At 41.5% G+C, this 18,413-nt stretch overlaps 2 protein-coding genes across 10 annotated transcripts in view; one reads left to right on the top strand and one right to left on the bottom strand.

Moving 5' to 3' along the window:
- The window catches only part of CADM1 (cell adhesion molecule 1), a 318,714-nt gene that overhangs the window by 148,140 nt on the left and 152,161 nt on the right, over window positions 1-18,413 (top strand). The window lies entirely within an intron of this gene.
- LOC113914193 (ubiquitin-conjugating enzyme E2 E2-like) lies at window positions 8,172-9,547 on the bottom strand. Of its 2 annotated transcripts, XM_035722802.1 has the most exons (2): window positions 9,309-9,547; window positions 8,172-9,175 (listed from the first exon to the last, which is right to left on the bottom strand). In XM_035722802.1, the coding sequence occupies exons 1-2, from the start codon at window positions 9,532-9,534 to the stop codon at window positions 9,105-9,107; spliced, it is 297 nt and encodes a 98-aa protein (XP_035578695.1). In that variant the 5' UTR covers window positions 9,535-9,547; the 3' UTR covers window positions 8,172-9,104. The 2 variants fall into 2 exon arrangements, with proteins under 2 accessions (XP_035578695.1, XP_035578694.1); XM_035722801.1 differs by having other exon boundaries at window positions 8,172-9,547.

Raw genomic sequence — 18,413 nt, 5'->3', positions numbered from 1 at the left:
CTCCATGGCAGTGGAGTTCTCTACTTGGGGAAAAACCGAGCAGGCAAGAAACTGCATTTACTGCTACTCTTCCACACTCCCTTGCCAGTGCGCTCAGTGAAAATTGGCATCGGTGAATGTAACAAAGTAAAAGCATTTGGAATTATTACTACAAATCTTCAAGTGGTCATAACCTGAGATTTCAAGCATCTCCACGAAGGCCAAGGTTTTCTACAATTTGTATGGTAACTGAGTGCCTTTAATTTAAACTACACTGAGCTAATCTTTAGGAGAATTGGAATCTGCCTCTGAACTAATTATGATTTACAGAAATTGATAATTTGTCTTCTGCATGTGTCTGCAGGAAGAAATTACTATGAAATTTGATTAACGAATGACAGATTTCAGGCCTGTAATTTACCATCTTTATTAGCAAACTTAGAAAACTTCTAATAGTAATCTTTTCACACAGATCAACTTTATTCTGGTAAAGTTTACCTGGAAACGACAGATGTGTGTGGCTTTAGAATGACCTACCTTACGCTTAACAAATAAATCTTGGTGTGGTTTGTCTTTTCGATTCTCAAGCACAGCCTGAGTGCTGAAAGTGATTTCCCGTGATACTCCGAACTTAATAATACGTAATTAACTTCCAAAAATGAATGCCCCGTTCTTCTGCATACATTCCTGAAGAATTTCCTCAAAATACATATAATTGTATAAAAGGAAGCAGAGCATTATATTAACCCTAGTTTTCACGTACCCCTTTGTCAAATGTTTTCCTTTGCCTTCAAACAGGTTACAGTTGTGCGTAATGGATAATACTCTTGGTGCGAGCTGAGCCGTAATATATGATTGACAGTGTGAGTGATTCTGAAATCCACTTTGGATGTACATAACTGAGATGTAAAACTATTGTAGTATGGCAGGACGAGTGAGGGCATTATATTTTCTTTACATGACTAACATGTGGTTTTTAAAAATATTTTATTTGTACGTGTTTTTACATTGTTGAAAAAAAAATAATCTCCTGGACTCAGCAACCTCATAGAATTGTCACCGTGGTTAAAAATGCCCTTTCATGTTTTTGTGTCAGGAGAATCTTATCCTCTTGCGTGTCAAAAAGGGAAGATGAACTATTAGCCTTGTAAAGACCCAGAGGTAAAGTTTAATTTTATAATGACATGAAATAAATGTTCTGTTGTCTAAGTAGTAGTTCACCGAAGAGTCTGAAATGGCCTCCTTTCCCAAGGATGCGGTGTGCGTGTGATGCTAATATTAAAATGGACCTGCCAGATTGAGTGATGGGTGGTGCTAATAATTCCAAGTGGGGAGATGAAAACAACATTGCACACACCTGCTGTCTGTAGTCCCATTCCGTTATCGAATGGGTGAACCTCATGGTGAGAGAGTGGAATGAGTCACCAAAAAGAGGCGGAAGTGTGGGCCTAGGGCCCTGCCACATGGCGAGTAAGCTGGACATCCTTTGTGTAGGAAGTCTGAGGTTCATCCTTGACCTTCAACTTGATGCAAAAGAAGTTTAGATGGTTAATAGCGGTCTATCCCGGGCAGTTGTATTGCTAGGGAGGATTGTTTTATTCACCTGGACCCCTGCCTTAGTTCATTGGTGTGTTGAATTGCAAATGTATGTATGTATGCTCATTTTGTTGAAATGCCCTCCATTTCATTCTGTCTTTGGCTTTTTGGAAAAAATCAACAGATGTTTCTTTCTTGACAGTGTATGGTATTATTCTTTTGTAGGGCCATACTTAATCTGATTGGGTAGAAGGAATTAATTCAGGCAATTTGTTAGCGGGTGTCGCTAGTCAGTCACTTTTCTTGACTGGAACAATTTAATAACAAACAAAACAAATGTGTGGGGCAAGCCCTCACAACATAGGAGGTATTCTGGGGGCAGTCCATCTCTGTTTGGTCCAGTTTAGGCCTCTCCCTGACATTTACTTCTCCCATAAAAGCCAAGGAAAAGTTGAGTTCCAAAAAGAGCGCTGGTCAGCTCTCTCTTATTCACCCTCATGGAAAAGCAGCTTTATGAAGTGTCTCCCGACAGTAGGTCCCTAAAATTATTTAGAGTTGGCTTTGTAATGTATTGTAAAGTTTTACCCCATAAGTTAACCTAATTCTGTTTTGCTTATTCTCATGTTGACATTGCTTCACATAAGCGCATAACTTCTGAATACGAGTCAAGCCATGTAGCGAGTAGCAAGGTATGGTGACGTGGTATTGAAAGGCTTCCAGGGATGACGCTAAGCCACCCGTGGATATTTTCTGAGGACTGCATCTGCCATGCCCTGTACAGCTTGCAAGCTGAGGCTCTCTGGAGAGTGAAACTTTTAAAAATAGGAGGAGTCCCATGAACAGGAGGGTCCATCACAGTTTGGCTGGTTTCAGTGGTGATGATCAACAGATCACATAACTGAATGGTTAGGCGGACGTGGTACAAAAAAAGACATCTGGAGAACCTAGTGAAAAAGATGATTTCAGCCTGTGTTTTCAGAGAAACTGTTAGCCGTGGATACATTTCCCTATGTAATTTAGAATTTAAAAAAAAAATTGAAATGCAAACTAAAATAATTGAGTAACAAAATGCTTGAACATCTGGGAGGTGAAGCAAGAGGGTTCCTGGTTGGGTAAGGAGCGCTACATTTAAACTCTGACAAATGGCACCCCTGCCCCTCGCCTCTGTCAATAAAAGCGCTTCCTGGAAACGAACAATAAAACATGCAGGGTGTAAACATCAGCAACTTTAAGTACTTGCCAGCTCAGTTGTTAGGAATGGAGGTAAAGTGAAAGATTAAAGACAGCTTGACAAAATCCTCCACAGCATCCGGCTGGGCCTTACGCGTTATGAAATGTGGTAGGACAGAATGAGGGTGTTTAAAAAAACTTACTGCTATTATGCAGCTGGAGGGCAATGGGCTGAGTTGGGAATATGCTGCTTGTGTAGATAAACTTGCAGGACTTTAGCTTTCAACTCCATCCAGTCCTTTCTGTCAGATTCTCTTAACCTTGTCTTGTCCCTTGCTGAGCACTGACATTTTCAGAGCAGAGGAAAATCATGGTAAATGTATGTATGGGGAGGGGGATGTCTGTGTGTATCTCTGGACTCTGGTTGTAAGTATTTGGGCTCTTTTGATTCGTTCTTCCCTTGGTTTGTTTTGCAGTCTCAGAAGAGCTTATAACCCAGCGCTGGGTAGGAGTCGCATTTAGATTCCTGCGTTCTCTGGTCTGCCTGGTGGCCGGCGGTCCTTCTGGCGCTTCTGCGGGAGAGCCTCAGCCCCTCCTGAGGAGCCGAGGGGCCCCAGAGCAGAGCGCACCACCGCTGAACCTCCTAAGCCCGTTTCAACCCACACGGTGCTGTTTGTGTCAGTTTAATTTATTGGGATTTTTGTCTAAGATTTTGTTAGGTGAAAGGATGTTAAAACTGAGAAATCTCTGAAAAGCTCCTATGTTGGAGGACTGTGATTCGGGCCAAGTTGTAGAGGCTCTTGAATGCCTGACAAAGGGGAATCTCTCTTTATTTTACCTGAAGACAGGTGACCGAGAACCATTGAGGATGAGTGAGCTGGAGAGAGAGAATCCATATGAAGGATGGGCTGGAGAGATCTGTACCAGCGTCTAGTTATAGGGCTCTTTCGCTAGTCCAGTCACGGTACAAGAAACGGTTTGTATTGGAGTGGTGGGAGAAGTCATGGTTAACACAGCGGGACATCAAGGATGGGAGTTGGGTTTCATCTTGCATCCCAACTCCGGTCATTGGCTGGGGCCCCCTTGGAGTGCTGGGATGAGAATTGTGAAGTTGTGTCTGGGCTCTGCGGGAGGCGTTCCGCGGTCACTTAGTGGTGTCTCTCATGCATGAAAGGATAGAGGATGACGGCATCTCTTCTGTGGGTGTGTTGCCCCCATAGTCATAATCTGCAACGCGATCGGAGATGTATTAGGAATTAGTGACACACCACAGGTGGAGAATCAGAATGTTGGATGAGTACGTGATGACGGATACTTACGCCTGGCTGAGCGGACTTAGAAAAGTGCCAAGTGAAGGAGCCATGATGTTGAAGTATGGGATTGGGATCAGTGCCAGAGCTTTGGACTGGAGATGATGTGCCTAGATGTGATAGTTGATTTTGCTCTTGCAATTCGGTTAGGGGTGAGAAGCAGGAGAGACTGGGGTGCATTAGGAGAGGTCAGCTTGAGTTGATGTACCTGTGTTGGTGCTGAGCTCTGAATGTGGACATGTTTACATCTTGAGTCACGTTGCCAGAAGGAGACCAAGAAGTGAATCTGGCATAAGCAGTTGGAAGCAGGTGAGTATTTAGGATGCTCTATCTGAATAACATTTAAATTTTATCCAAACGCCATTGAAGCTTTCTGTTTGTTTTAAAGTCTTACCTAGACTCTACACTGTTTATTAATGAGTAGGTGTCAGGGTTGGTGTGAGCAAAAGGTCTCTTCTTTGTGATCTTGAGATGATAGAGAATAAGGATGCTAGAAGAAATTCAGTTTGAATTCCTGTTACGGAAGAAACAACAAGGACTCAGGAAAAGCCAAAACCAGGTTAAGGTTTTGCCCAACATCAGAGAGAGTAGGTGGTACGGTTGGGTTTGAGACTTAGGTCATGTGATTTTTCTCCTAAGTGCTTTTTTTGTTACTCTTTGCTGGCTTTTCTAGAATATATAGAATACAATGGGAACTCTATGTATAAAAATACAGGATAAATGACGTGCGTAATCTGATGGAATAATTTGGAGAGATGAAGATACAGACACTTCCCAGCTTTTTGCCCTTTACATTTTGCTGTGTCGTTCATATGTTCATAAGTATATTTAAGCCAGTCTTGAATATTTAGGTCATTTCTAGTCGTTTGCTCTTTTAAGTAGGAAAAGACAGTTGAAGGTAGCTGGACTGCCTAGGTTTAAATCCAAGGTTTACCATTTCTTACTTCGGGGATTTTTGATCACGTTCTTAAACTCTGTGCCCCAGTTTCCTTATCTCCAAACTGGGGATGATAATGGTGCTTACCTCAGAGGTTTCCTGTGAAGGTTCCATGGGGATGGGAAGGGAAAGTATTTAGAATACGCTTTGGTGCCTGGCAAGTTCTATCTAGGAAGAGCGCAGACTTTGGAGTCAGAACTTTTGGGTTCACAGTCCAGCCCCATCTCTTCCTAGTTGTTTGACCTTGGAATTACCTTACCTTCTCTGAGCTTAGATGATAATATCTACCTTCCAGGGTAGCTATGAGAATTAAGTAAGGTAAGACAAAATGCTTTCATAGTGCTTGACTTAAAATACGGACACAATACATGATAATTGTTTTTATTATTACCATCATAATCATTATAGTTATGAATTATGCTGTAATGAACATCCATACACAGAAGCCTTTGTATGTCTTTGTGAATGTTTCCTTAGGGTAAATTCTTAGAAGTGAAATTACTGTGCTTCCTCTTAACTTGCTAAAATGTCTTGAATAAAGTTTTCTTTACAGAAAAAAATGACACTTTCATTGAGCTCATTGTAGGTGCAATTTCCCAATCTAGGCCTAGTAGGTTATACAAGGCTGGATATTCCCTTACCTGTCATGAGCTCATGATCTGGTATGAGAAATAAGAGATGAAAGGTAACCATGGTCAAGTATACAACGTGATGCATGTCTTTGAAAAGGAGCAGAGTCCTAGGGAAGCCGCAGTTGGAGGGGTTAATTTTGGCAAAGGGAAATCAAAGACTTCACGAAAGAGATGACAAAAGTGGATATTGAGGATGCATCGTATTTTGATAGGTGGAGATAGGGAAGGTTATTGTTGACATAGTGAGGCCGGCCTCATATGATTGTTTCTGTGTTTGGGGCCATAGGGTTTAAGCATGTGGACTAGCCATTGGTTTTGAAGACTTAAGAGACTAGTAAGGAGCTTATTTTCTCTCTACTTACTTTTCTCCACCTAGATTCTCTTCATCTTCCTGTTTAGTCTCCTTCAGGAGACAGACAGTTTCTTTTGGATTTCCTAGAGTCTCTTAGAAACCTGATGCTGCATCATGTATTACTTAAGACTGATTCAGGCCAGAATACACACTCAACTCTTTAGTGCATCAAATTGGAACTCAAGTTTCTAGGTTCTGTATGATTACTTTAATCTGAGTTCTCTGAAGAAATGTTAATCTCTTGTTACAGTATGATGGCAAGGCTTTGCAAGTATAGACATTTTAATGTAGGCACAATTCTTAAATTAAAGCCTTTTTAGCTGTTACTTATTTTTCAGTGACAGTTATGACAAATGGTTGGCATAATTTATTTTTGCTTTGTAGATGGGGTATAACTCAAGATCTGTATTGGCTATGCATTTTTTTTTATGAATTCATAAAATTTCAGTCGAGAACATTGGATTAGATGTTAAAGCATTTATATTGACAAGCAAGAAGTAAATCGTATTCTGATCCAGTTTGTATAATAACGTGCAACCCAATTGACTAAGTTCGTGTTGGTAATTTTGCATTGCTCTGAGACTCAAGTTACATATATAAGAGTTGACAGTCATTTCAACATGTGTTACACTTGAACTTCAGAAGGTAAAGGAGTTCTGCTACTTCATTTCTGTTCAAAAACAGTCAAAAATAGTGGAAGAAAAGGATCCTCCTATAATTCTCTGCCTCACACTGGTAAGTACACAGTCAAACCAAATCCACCATTAACCAATGCTGTGAGCTACTTAAGTTGCTTGTTTCCTTAAAGCTTTCATGTGACAAATTTATAATTTCATGTTATTTCTAGGTCAACAGTTAGATTAATGTTTTATCTCCTGAGCAAAAGCACAGTGTTTCTTTGTAAACTTTGTTATCTTACTCAAACCGAAAATTGCAAAACAAAGAATTTTTTTGTTCTCACATTCCTCAGTGGAGAGCTTTGTTTATATAGAGGTTATCTTGTGGTTTATTTTATATTCTACTTTACTCTAAATTTTCTGCAGGTGGAATAAGTATCCTCTTTAAGGCTTTCAAATCTTATTAATTAAAGCTAGTTGGTTGTCATTACTGATCATTTACTAGCTTTTATTTTTGCTTTGTTAGAGCCCAGCAGGAGGCCTCTTAGTTGATCAGAATACATGCCTTGTCCTGCTCACTAAAACATACCTAGTGCCTAGCCACAGAAAAATCCTCAAAAAATATTGGTTGAATGAGTAAATGATTGTCTCTGACCTGGGAGGGTATAAGTCTAAGAAAGTAGTTTGGAGTATGCAGATCTCTCTACCAGTCTGAGAGCTGGTAACTTTGGACATTTTCTATTTGAACTAGTACAATTTTTCTTTTCTTTTTTTCTTTTTTTGGGAGTACTGATATGTTATCAGTTCTTAAGTAGGCGCGGGGACTCATATTGTAATTCTATTTTTGAAATAAATTACATTTTACAGACTTCATACCACTGTTTTCTTCTATTTGCATGGATTGAAAATTTAGTTTGTTTTGTGACTCTCAGACTATGGAAAATTTGATTTTCAATAGATCCCATGATACCATATGTATTATGATTGTTGTTTTGTTTCCTTTCCATAACTCCACCCTAAAATCCTATTACATTTCAGTGACTACATTAGCTTCATCATTAAAAATTCTTTAGGACAGCCAGTTCTAGCTGTTAGAGAGTTCCTGGAAAGACACATTATAAAAGGGATTGTCATAAAGGGTTTTGCACACCTGCTCACAGGAACAATGGACCCTGCATTTGTGACCAAAGATGCAATAAGATAATCCAAGATGTGACCCAAATGTCATAAAAGCAAAAATGCAACCATAAACCTATGTATTATTTTATCTTCGTTTTTATTTAATAAACAGTTCAGGTATGTCAGATATGAATCTTAAGTAGTCATTATGCTCAGAAGAATTTTTGGGTCATTGAGGAGGGAGAAAGACCCCATCTGAGTGGACTCAGGAAGAACCATGTGTGAGGTCCTCCACGTTCAGCAGACACGCTGGAGCACGGCTCTTATGGCAGCTGAGTAGTCTGGAATCCCATTTTTATCATTTGGATGCCCTGGTTTGGGATGGTAGAGCGGACCTCACAGACTGATTTTAAATCTCATCTCAGGTAGTTTGGTGATCTTGTTTGAGATACAGATAAAACTTAGAGTACTTAGAGGGATCAATATTTTTTTTTCTGTAACTCTTTTTTTTTTTTTTTATCAGCCACAGTGATTTATTGAGTGCTTTAATAATACAAGTGTACATCAACTGATCCACAGTCAAAAGTGGCAGGTCCCTAAGAAATTTACAAGCACTTTAAGTAAATCAAAATACATATTATTTTGTTCAATCCAACAGTCTTCTGTGTGGGGAACAGAAGGCTAGTGATAAACAGAGTCTCAGTAATGCACAGTGATTCTGATTGAAGCTTTTGTACAAAAAACTTGTTCCCAGTAGCATGCACCCACCAATAAAGACTTCAGTACAAAAAATTAACCCTAGGCACTACATTTAAGTAGAAATGAGATATAATTCTGAATTCGTGTTTTCCCAAAGATCACATAAAAGGAAAAAAATCAAAATAAAACAAAAAACAAAACCACACAGTAATACAAAGCTTTGTAAGAAAGCTCTTACTATTACAGATCCAACACTGTTTGCACTGAAAACAAAAGTTCCCATTCCATGTTAAGGTGGGAAAAAAAAAAACCCCAAATCTTTCAAGTGAATAGAAATCAAGAAAGGGAATAAATTGAGAAGGCAGGGGTGGGGGGGTGGAGGGAAGAGAGAAGGAAAAGGAGGAAGAGGAGGGAGGGAAAAAGGAGTGGGGGATGGATGACATAGCATCAGAAAAAGATTCAGAATTTAATAAAAATAAGAAAATAAGAACCGAGGTCCGGAGGGGTGGGTGGGGCTATTGATGCACTTGGTGAATGTGCTTGCACAGGTCCGGCGGGGGCGGCCAGCAGCAGGCCCCTATGTGGCATACCGCCTGGTCCACTGTCCGGCCATCCGGTCGTGCTCTGCTCTGTTGGTCACGTACTGTGTGGCAATGCTGCCCACCAGAGGGTCAGCAGGGTTGCAGTCTGTAAGAAGTGAGCAGATGGAGAGGAGAACTTTAGAAATGGTTAGGGCTGGACTCCGGTTGTCCTTTAGGATGTCCAGACAGATGACGCCCTGGCTGTTAATATTACAGTGATAGATTCTTGTTCGGAAGGTAACCTTAGGGGGTTTAAACGGATAGTCTGGTGAAAAGGTAATGTCAAGAAAGAACACCCCTCCTTCATAGACAGATCCCGGGGGTCCCAATATAGTTGACCTCCATTCATAAATGTTGTCTCCTTTGGGTCCAGCACTACAGTTGGGAGGAGGGTCCAACGTAATCTCTGCAAGTTCCTTCTGAATTCTTTTAGCACTAGTCGACAATTTAGCAGCTGTTTTGCTGGATATTTTTCCCTCCTTTTTCTTGGGCTGAACTTGTTCGCTTTCGGGTTCTTGCTGAACACTTTCACGTTGATCTCCATCAGAACTTCCTCCACTAGTGCTTGGACTGTCATCAACTCTTTGTGCCTCAGCGGACATTTTAGATCCCTCAGCACCGCCACTGCTGCCCGCGGCCGTTCCAGCTCCGGCTCCCGAGGCTGCTGCTGTGGCCGCCCCTGAGCCCTGGAAAGTGAAGCCACCGCCTCCGTGAGACGCTGCCGCCGCCCGGCCGTCCGCGCGCGCTCTCTGTAACTCTTTTTAATTAAAACATTCTGACTCTTGGTTGGATTGGAGAGGTAGCGGACTGAAGAGGGATTGGTGCCTGAGTTCTCTAGTAAAAGCTTCGATGCACTTACTCTGGGTGGTAGATTGAAAGGAAGTGCATTCTCTCAGTTGATGGTCAAGAGACTTGCCAAATGAGAGTTGCCCAACTGGTTACCGACTTTGGGTCTAATGCTCTTTCCTTCATTTCCTTATATTCTGATACGAGCTAGCTGCTTGAATGGCTATCCATCACTAAATAATTGGAAGATGTTAAAAATGAAACCTGAATTCGGAAGTAAAATTAGGGAAGAGGCAAAAGGTAAGGGCAGCCTCTGTGACGCTCCATGAAACTGTGATTAGATTTGTTTGCTCTTTTAATCACAACCTCCTTAGATGGTCGGAAAGATGGACCAAAACCTCTTTAAAACAGAAAGTACCGGATCTTATAAAGAGGACGTCACTTAGAGTCTCCTCCCCTCCCCCCCCCATCAGTTTTATGCCAAGGAAAGATTGAGGAATCTGGATATTCGGAGAGAAAGCAGAGTGAGATGTAATTGTGTGGTATTTAAGGAGAGCTGCGCTGTGGCACAGACCAGAGGAGGGATGCTGTGACCAATACGGCAGCAGGTGGAGACCGTGGTTCCCACACAGTGTGGCTCCGGCTCGGGAGCTGCTGCCGTTGGTCACACCAAGTCAAAGGGCTTAAGTGATTATGGTAGTTGAAAGCATGTTGAGTTCAAGGATTTATAATATTCCTTAAAAGGACAATAAATTCAAGGTTAAACAGAGAGTGCACTAGTGTGTGCCTAGGTATTAGCGGTTCTTTAAATCTTTCTCCAAATGGTAATTTCTCTAAAATTTGAGACATAAACATTAGGTAATTGAGTGTCAGGCAAATATTTAAACAGTTTGAATGAATTATTTCAACCTAGCCCTACTACTTACTAGCTGTGTAACCTTAGGCAATTACTTAAATTTTTCTGTGACTTAATTTTCTCATCTATCAAAGGCAGTTGACAATGGCGCCTACCCCTTAGGGTTTTTGTGAGTGTGAAATGAGTTAACCTAAATCAAGTGCTTAGAATAGTGTCTGGCTGATAGTAGTGCGGTACATGCGTTAGTGGTGGCACTGGTGGTGTTCATGTCGTTGTCCTTCCTCCCTCTCCTCCTTCCTCCAGCACCTGTACAAGCGGGAGCTTTCTCCCAATTTAGTCATTCACTCCTTCAGAAGAACCATTCTTCCAGGTCTGTGCTTTATAACCCAAGATCTTATGATCCACTCGTGGCCGTTCGGTAGTGACCAGCTTTGTGCTTAGGTTATTCCCGGCCAGTCTCTTGAAGCAGGACTTCCAAGCTCACCCTCCGTTCAGCAATGGGAATTATTTTTCCCGGGTTATCCCTGAGCTGATGTGTTACTAGAAGCCCCGGGATGACCCTCTTAGAACGTGTTTATCTGTGACAAGTTCCTTAAGAAATAGATTTTTAATAAATCATTATCACAACTCCATGGGGTGTTATGAACAACCTTTGTGGGCATTTTGTTTACATATAGTATTGTGTTAGAAGTTGTGGGGAAGAAGGCAAAAAGAAATTACAGCTGAGTGGGGAGGATGTAACGAAGACGGAGTTCGGAAGACTAAGTAGCTTTAAGAACATGAGTGAAGAGCCAAGGGAGGTGAGGATAAGGAGACAGAATGCCGGCCTCCAGGCCTGAGGGAAGAGTTCATAGAAGTATGAAAAGCGGGTCCTCAAAAGACAGTTGGCGTTGAGAAATAATTGAATAGCAAGCTGGTAAGCCAGAAAGAGAAACAATTATGTGGAAAGAATGGGATTTGTTAACTGTGAGGTTGAATGTCTCCAGCACACCAAATTAACTTTATGTCTCAAGCATTGATTCTACCAACTCAATCTCAATAGGAAGCTAACTAACTGAAGAACATCATCAAGGCTCTGCTTGCATGGTGTGTATCAAAGCTGCTGGCCCTGGAACCCTCTGAAAAAAGGGCAGGAACCAAGAGCTTCCGCATCAAGTCAGTCAAGTTTAGACAGACTTGGTTTTAAACTTAGCTACTTACTAGTTGTATTAGTGCACAAGTTAATTAACTCTCTGAACCTCAGTTGCCTCATCTGTAAAATGGTGATAATATGAAGGTGGCACCTTTGAAATTTTGAGGATTGAGATGGATAGATATCTCAGGGTCGTGAGTTCGAGCCCCACGTTGAATGTAGAGATTAACCAAATAATAATAATAATAATAACTTAAAAAAATTCAAACATGCAGTGTAAGTGAATACTTAGTGGTAATGGTATTAGCAGTACAGTGTTTCAACCAGATAGAGGAACTTCACCTTTTTTCCCCATATTGAGATGCCATGTAAAATGTTAACTGTTTAGTGCTCTACTTCCTAAGAGAAAGTTGGAAAAACACTGGTACACTTAGTTGTCACCTCACTACTGTGAAGTGGTAGTGCTTCTAATTAAGGTTTTGAGATCTCTAGCAATCCTTATATAAAAGGACTAAATTGTGAGCATACACATCAGGAGAGGACTTTGGTGTCTATTGCGTTCGTGTTTTGGTCCCAGTTACTGTATTTTAAAATTTTAAGAAGAGAAGCCAGAAGAGTAGGTCAATGAGAAAACTGAATAGGGCTTTCACCAAGTCCTTTAGTAACAAAGGTTTTCCTGCCCCGGGAACCCTACATCTCCTCTTCCTCCAAATCTGCCACTTAGTTTTATTTTTAAATGCTGACACAAATCCATTTCAATTTTCCATGCGATGTAATATGGTGGAAAGAAGACAGACCGAACAAAACCCCAAGATGAATTTCCTCTGGGCCGTTTGCTAGCTTGTGTGAGCTTGAGTAAATAATTTCATATTCTTGAGTCTCACTTTCTATAAGATGGGGCAAGTCAGCTAAGTATCTCCCAAGTATTTAGGACTGAATAAAATACTCTATTTGCAAATCTTGTATAAACTCTGAAGTATGGTTCTCAAAGTGTGGCCGATGGATACCTGGAGATCTCCAAGATTCTTTCAGGGAATGCATGAGATCGAAATTCTTCTCACAGTAGTACGAAGATGTCCTTTGCCTTTTTCAGCGTGTTTCCACTGGCGGCACAAAAGCAGTGGATAAAATTGCTGGCACCTTAGCCTGAATTGAGTCAGTTGGCACCAAACTCTCCTAGAAATTGTATTCCACGTACTTGGAATAAGGCCCTGATGAAGCAGTAGCAACTGTTAAATTTATTCAGTCTTGACCTGAGTACACATCATTTGAATAGTCTGTGTGATGAAAGGGGAAGTACACGTGAGGTACTTCTCTGCCAACCAAAGTACGACGGTCTCAAAGTTGAGTCCTTGTGACCTTGAGTTACAAGCTGAACTCTTCGAACACTTGGACACATTCCACTTCATGGAATGCCATTTTTACTTGACGGGATGATTAACAAACTGAGGTTATTCAGACTTGGGCAGTAAGCTTTTTTTTTTTTTTTTTTTTTGAAAGTAAAGTGAGCTTGTCATTTTAAGAGAAACAGGGGACAGTGTGTGTTGTCAATGATAAAATTCTCTTGAATGAAAATAAGAATTTGAGAAAACGTGTATCCTCCACTGTAAACTTAACAGCTTCCTTAATACTTAAAGACTTTTCCCAATAAGGTTGCTGGTGATACTAATGAATGTGATTTATTTATTTTTGTAATGAGATGTGTCCGCATTTGGAAGGTCTCCAGAACCCAGTGGACTGTTTTCCAAATGACCAATACATGATGTCAAAAAAACAAAAAAAAATCAGGCATCAAGATCCATTCAAAGTGTAAGACAGAGCAGTGGATTTTCATGTAGCAGAGTATGAAAGTTTTTTGATATGGCTTCCAATGCCACATTCTAACTTAGCATGAAGAAACCACATCTTGTTGAGTTTTGGTATAGTATCAAAGAAGAAGATCCATAATTATCTGAAAAGACCATTAAAATACTTCTCCCTTTCCTACTACATATCTGCATGAGGCTGGATTTTCTTCACAGGCTTGAAGCAGAATATATCACAACAGACTGAATAGAGAAGCAGAAGAATCCAGAGGTCTTTTATTAAGCCGGCATTAAAGAGATTTGCAGAAATTTCTCAGTAATCTTTTTGCTTTGGAAAATGTAGTTTTTCACAAAAATACGCTATTTAGATTAACATGTAATGGATTTATTATTTTAAGTGGATTAATAAAAATATTAAAGATTTTCAATCTTAATTTCTGATATAAACATTAACAGATGGAAATCATATAAACAGAAGCTCTTTGGGGTCCTCAATAATTTTTAAGAGTTTTTAAAGGGTCCTGACATCATGAAGTTTGAGAACTTCACTTCTGAAGTGATAAATTAAGACCTAACGATTTTTATGGTTTACCAATGCATGATATTGCCATCTCGTGACAAAAATAGGGAAATGCAGGTATTTTTGAGGAGCTCAGCTGTCAGGTCCTTGCAGTGATTTCGAATGACTGCTTTTTTGGAAATTGATCAAAAGAAAAGACCTAAGTTCATATTTCCAAGGGATATGTCTTAAGATATGTGTGCCCGAAACACTAATTGTCAGGAGATGAAGGAAGAACAGGTGATGAAGTGGTTACTTTTAAAGGCCAGCGTTGGTCTTATGTTCCCAATAGTAAGAACACATTTAGTTTTTGGTATCAATATGTGTGTTTCCTAGTACACAGAGCCCCCTTGGATGTGATGTTACAGGCTGTAAAAGAGGTATTTACTATTTGCAAGGCTGATAAAAGCTTATGGCGGTATCATATACTTTGGTGGCCTTTCCTTATCACCTGTAATTAGGGTTCAATTATTGGTCAGGAATACAGACTCTAGTTATCATAGTCTTCTGAAGGGCAATGTGATCATTTTTGGTTTTTGTTTTCTGGGGGTTTTTTTGGTGAGGGTTTTAGGCCCACACTCTGGTGACGAATTTGGATTTGTATCTGCCCTCAGATACTACATCCTGGCAAGATCCTGTGTGATGGGTTCTGTGCAAACATGCAGAGTAAGCAGCGTTCCTTACCTTCTAGTTCCCTGAAAACACAAATCCACAATGTAAATACGCCCAAACATGTAGAAGGACATATAGACAAATAGAGCCTGAGCCCAATGCTGGAAGATACAGCTGCAAAACCAGGCTCATGAATAATGGACATTTATGCTATGGAATAGCTTCAGTGGCTCTGTTTTTGCATCGATGAACTATGTGAAAAGGAAGGAACCTCACTTCATTTTCATTCAGTTAGAGGAAGGCCCACTGGCCAGTTTTATTTATTTATTTTTTTACTCAATTCAGCTGATTGTTTTCAAAATAACCTGTTCTTTTCAAACAGTTATGTGTGGAGGGACAGCTGTGCTCGGATGAAATGCCTGAGCCCTCCACTCTAACTACTGTACTAATTTTCTGCCTAGATTCACGATGTGCCCAGTGACCCTGCTGATGAATATTTTAGACATCTGCATGAATAATCAGACTGCCCACAGGAGAGCCACTTGCTTGTTTGTGAGGCTGGAGATGCTGGCTGGATGATGCTGACTCTGGTTCTGTGCACCAATGTGAAAGTAATAAATACCTAAGTAGTAAATTCTTAATCGGGATTGTCTCTGAGCATCCACGGGTGCTCTGAAACTGGTTGCCACATTCTACATGTAGGTAGATGTGTGTGTATGTTGGTGTTTTGGAGAAAACTCTAGAGCTTGTATCAGACTCTTCAAAGGGACTGTGACCATAAAGGCTAAGAAGCGCTGGATGCTGCTTTAGTCTTCAGAGTGCTTCTACATACATTTTTATTTGATCTTCCCAATAGTTCTGAGAGAGACATGGCAGAGATTCTCTTTCTCTCTCGCTCTCCTCCCTCTCCTCCCCTCCTTTTTTTTGTAAAGAAGAGCAGGACTGGGAGCCGAAGTGGTTTTAAGTTTCATCCTGTAGGCACAGGGAGCTATTGAAGGTTTTAATTCAGGAAGTGATCCCGTCAGATTTGTTATTTACAGAGATTGCCCTGGTGATACAGCATAGGGGATGTCTCAGAGGAGTGAGAAGCTAGTTAGGAGTTCCATTTGGAAGATCAGGTGAGGAAAGATGGTCTGAGTCTGTGGCAGTCAGACTGGGAAAGAGCCGGTGGATTTTCAAGAGTTGAAATTCTTTGGATTTGTTTACCAGTTGGTGTCGGAGGGAGGGTGGAGGAGGGAGATGAGGGAGAAAAAAAAGGAAGTTTTTGAAGATGACTTTCTGGCTTGGTTGACTACGTGAATGGAGGCAGCGACATTATAAGCTTAGTTTTAGCCGTGTGGATTTTGAAGCAATACCCTCATCCAGAGGGAAAGACCAGTAAGCAATCTGAAGTGTGTGCTGGTCCAGAACCGGGGCTTGGTGTACAGGATGAGAGGTGAAGAGGCGACGGGGTTCTGGGCAGGCCACCCTGGAGTGCGCCACTTCGACATGTGGATATTGGACAGTCGGGGACCTAGGGGACCCAGAAGGAGCTTCTTGCTTCACTTTTAATTGCCTCTCAGAATTTCATCGAGGGCCCGGGGCAGAAAGAGAGCTGGGAGCCGAGATAACTACAGACTCTGGGCCAGGGGTGGGGAGCTGGGGGTCGCTGCAGGCCTGTTTGTGCAAAGTCCTCTCCTGTCCCGTTGTCTCCATTCCAGTGAGGAGCTTTTGTGTACCAGACAGTTGCTCTTTCCATCTTTCTATGAATTGCCTTCCTCCCCTTTGAGCCCCAGACCCCATCCCCCTTCCCCTTTGTCCTTAGCTCAGGATGGCTTCTAGGCCTCAGTTGCCTGGGAAGAAGTCTCATGTCTTTGGGGTTCCCTTAGGAATGAAATTAAATTTTTCTCCTGTAAATCTGTTTTATGTCAACTTAATTATTAGGCCAGTCAAAAGAACCCAGAAGGGAGAAGTGTGCCTTCCCTACAAGGGCTTGTGTAGAACAGCGCGGAGATACCAACCAGCGTTCAGCCAGCTGGAGTGATGGTCTTAGGGTGGCCAAGGAACATCACTTATTAAAAAATTCTCTCTATTCCCGAGTAGAGAAGTAGGGATCAAATCTTATCTCTTGACTTTCTTCACACTCAGATTACTCCCACTATTTCGGGATGACCTTAAATCAGACGCCACTGTAATCTGCCTTTCAGTCAGTGGGGGCACCAGACCAAGGATCTCTGATCTCCCGCATTCTTAGAAACGGGAATTGACACTTTACCAAGCACGTGTAAACGCCAGCCAAACGTTAAGCCCCTCTCCGCTGTCCCGGCCCCCCACAGTTGCTTCAAGAGAGTCTCACGTTTTCCTCCGTGATGCTACACGGCACCCTCCCGAAGTATAGCGTTCCTTTTGATGACTTTGCTAACACCCAGATCTCACAGCTCTCCTCCCTCAACTAAGATGACCTTCATCTTCATTCCGCTTCAGCCGTGCATACACATGCCCCACCTAATAGATCGGCTCCACTTTCAGCATTTCAAACTCTGTCCGTCTCTTCTTTGAAGTCCCAACTTCTCCCTGCCCGCCTCTTGCTTTTCTCTTGAGCCTGCTCTTTTCTCCTCCTTGGTGCCATCCCTTGTTCTGTTCTTGTTTCCTGGTGGGGGGAGACGGGGAGAGAGGAGGCTGGTACTCCTTCAGATACGCTGCTTGTGTACCCTGCTCAGAAATAATAAGATGGCTCGGTCATGTGGATTTCCTCTCTGTGTTCTTCAGTAATTTCCAGCCAGATTCTTTCCCTATCATGGGTCTCTCGCCCCCGCCCCCCCCGCCCCCTGCCTGTTTTTGGGCAGCTGGACATTGTTAGAAAACCTCACAAAAACTGGGGCAGTTGGATCAATAAATGTATGTTGAATAAGGGAACCTATCTAATAATTCTCCCCCTCCCCCCCATGGGGAAGCTGAGAACTGTGCTGAAGAAAAACGGATCAGTATTTCATTTCCGTTTCATCCTATCATCTCCGCTAGCTTTGCCTATGTGAATATTTGTTATGTGTGTCAACAGGATAGCTCAGAAAATCTGGGGTCTTCCTAACTTGGAGTGCTTTTATGGGAAAACCAGCCTTTGCATCTCCAGGTTTTTCCTTACAGGCTAGAGACGGGCTGAAAATCTTGCTGAGAATTTCCCCCAGATATTTATTTACCCTTTGCAAGTTAGGAATTGGACTATGCAAATGCTTTCCCTTCTAAGCTGTGAGTGATATTTATTTATTTTATTTTTGTCAGGTGGTTCCATGGTTCATGAATTCTTTATTGTAGTAGGAGTCATCAATTGGATGGAGAACTATTGAAATCGTAAGTTTAGGACATTATCTGGAATAACCTAAACAATGCTTTTACCTTTTGGGCCCTTAATTTAATTCAAAATTAAATGAGTCTTATGATGGTAAGCTTCACAGATATGCCTGCAGGGCTTTCGGGATGGAAATGTGAGTCTCTGTGTTGCAGGGGAGGCTCTTTTGTTTAGTTGAATGGGCTAGGAAATCTTTGCCTAAAAACACTCATTGTTTAGAGGGTGTAAATAACTGAACATATTGTTAGTGCGACGTTTCATTTGAGATTGAACCACTGACTCCCAAGAATGTAGCAAAGTGACTGGAAGTGCTGTGAACAGTGTCTTCTTTATTTCCTTTAAAATACGCATGAAATTGTCTGAAAAGGAAACAAATCCCCAGAAGGAACCACAATGAGCATCAGGC

Source organism: Zalophus californianus, chromosome 11 (genome assembly GCF_009762305.2).
Source record: "Zalophus californianus isolate mZalCal1 chromosome 11, mZalCal1.pri.v2, whole genome shotgun sequence".
In the NCBI taxonomy this organism is placed as follows: Eukaryota; Metazoa; Chordata; class Mammalia; order Carnivora; family Otariidae; genus Zalophus; species Zalophus californianus.
This window is presented reverse-complemented; position numbering and strand designations above follow the sequence as displayed.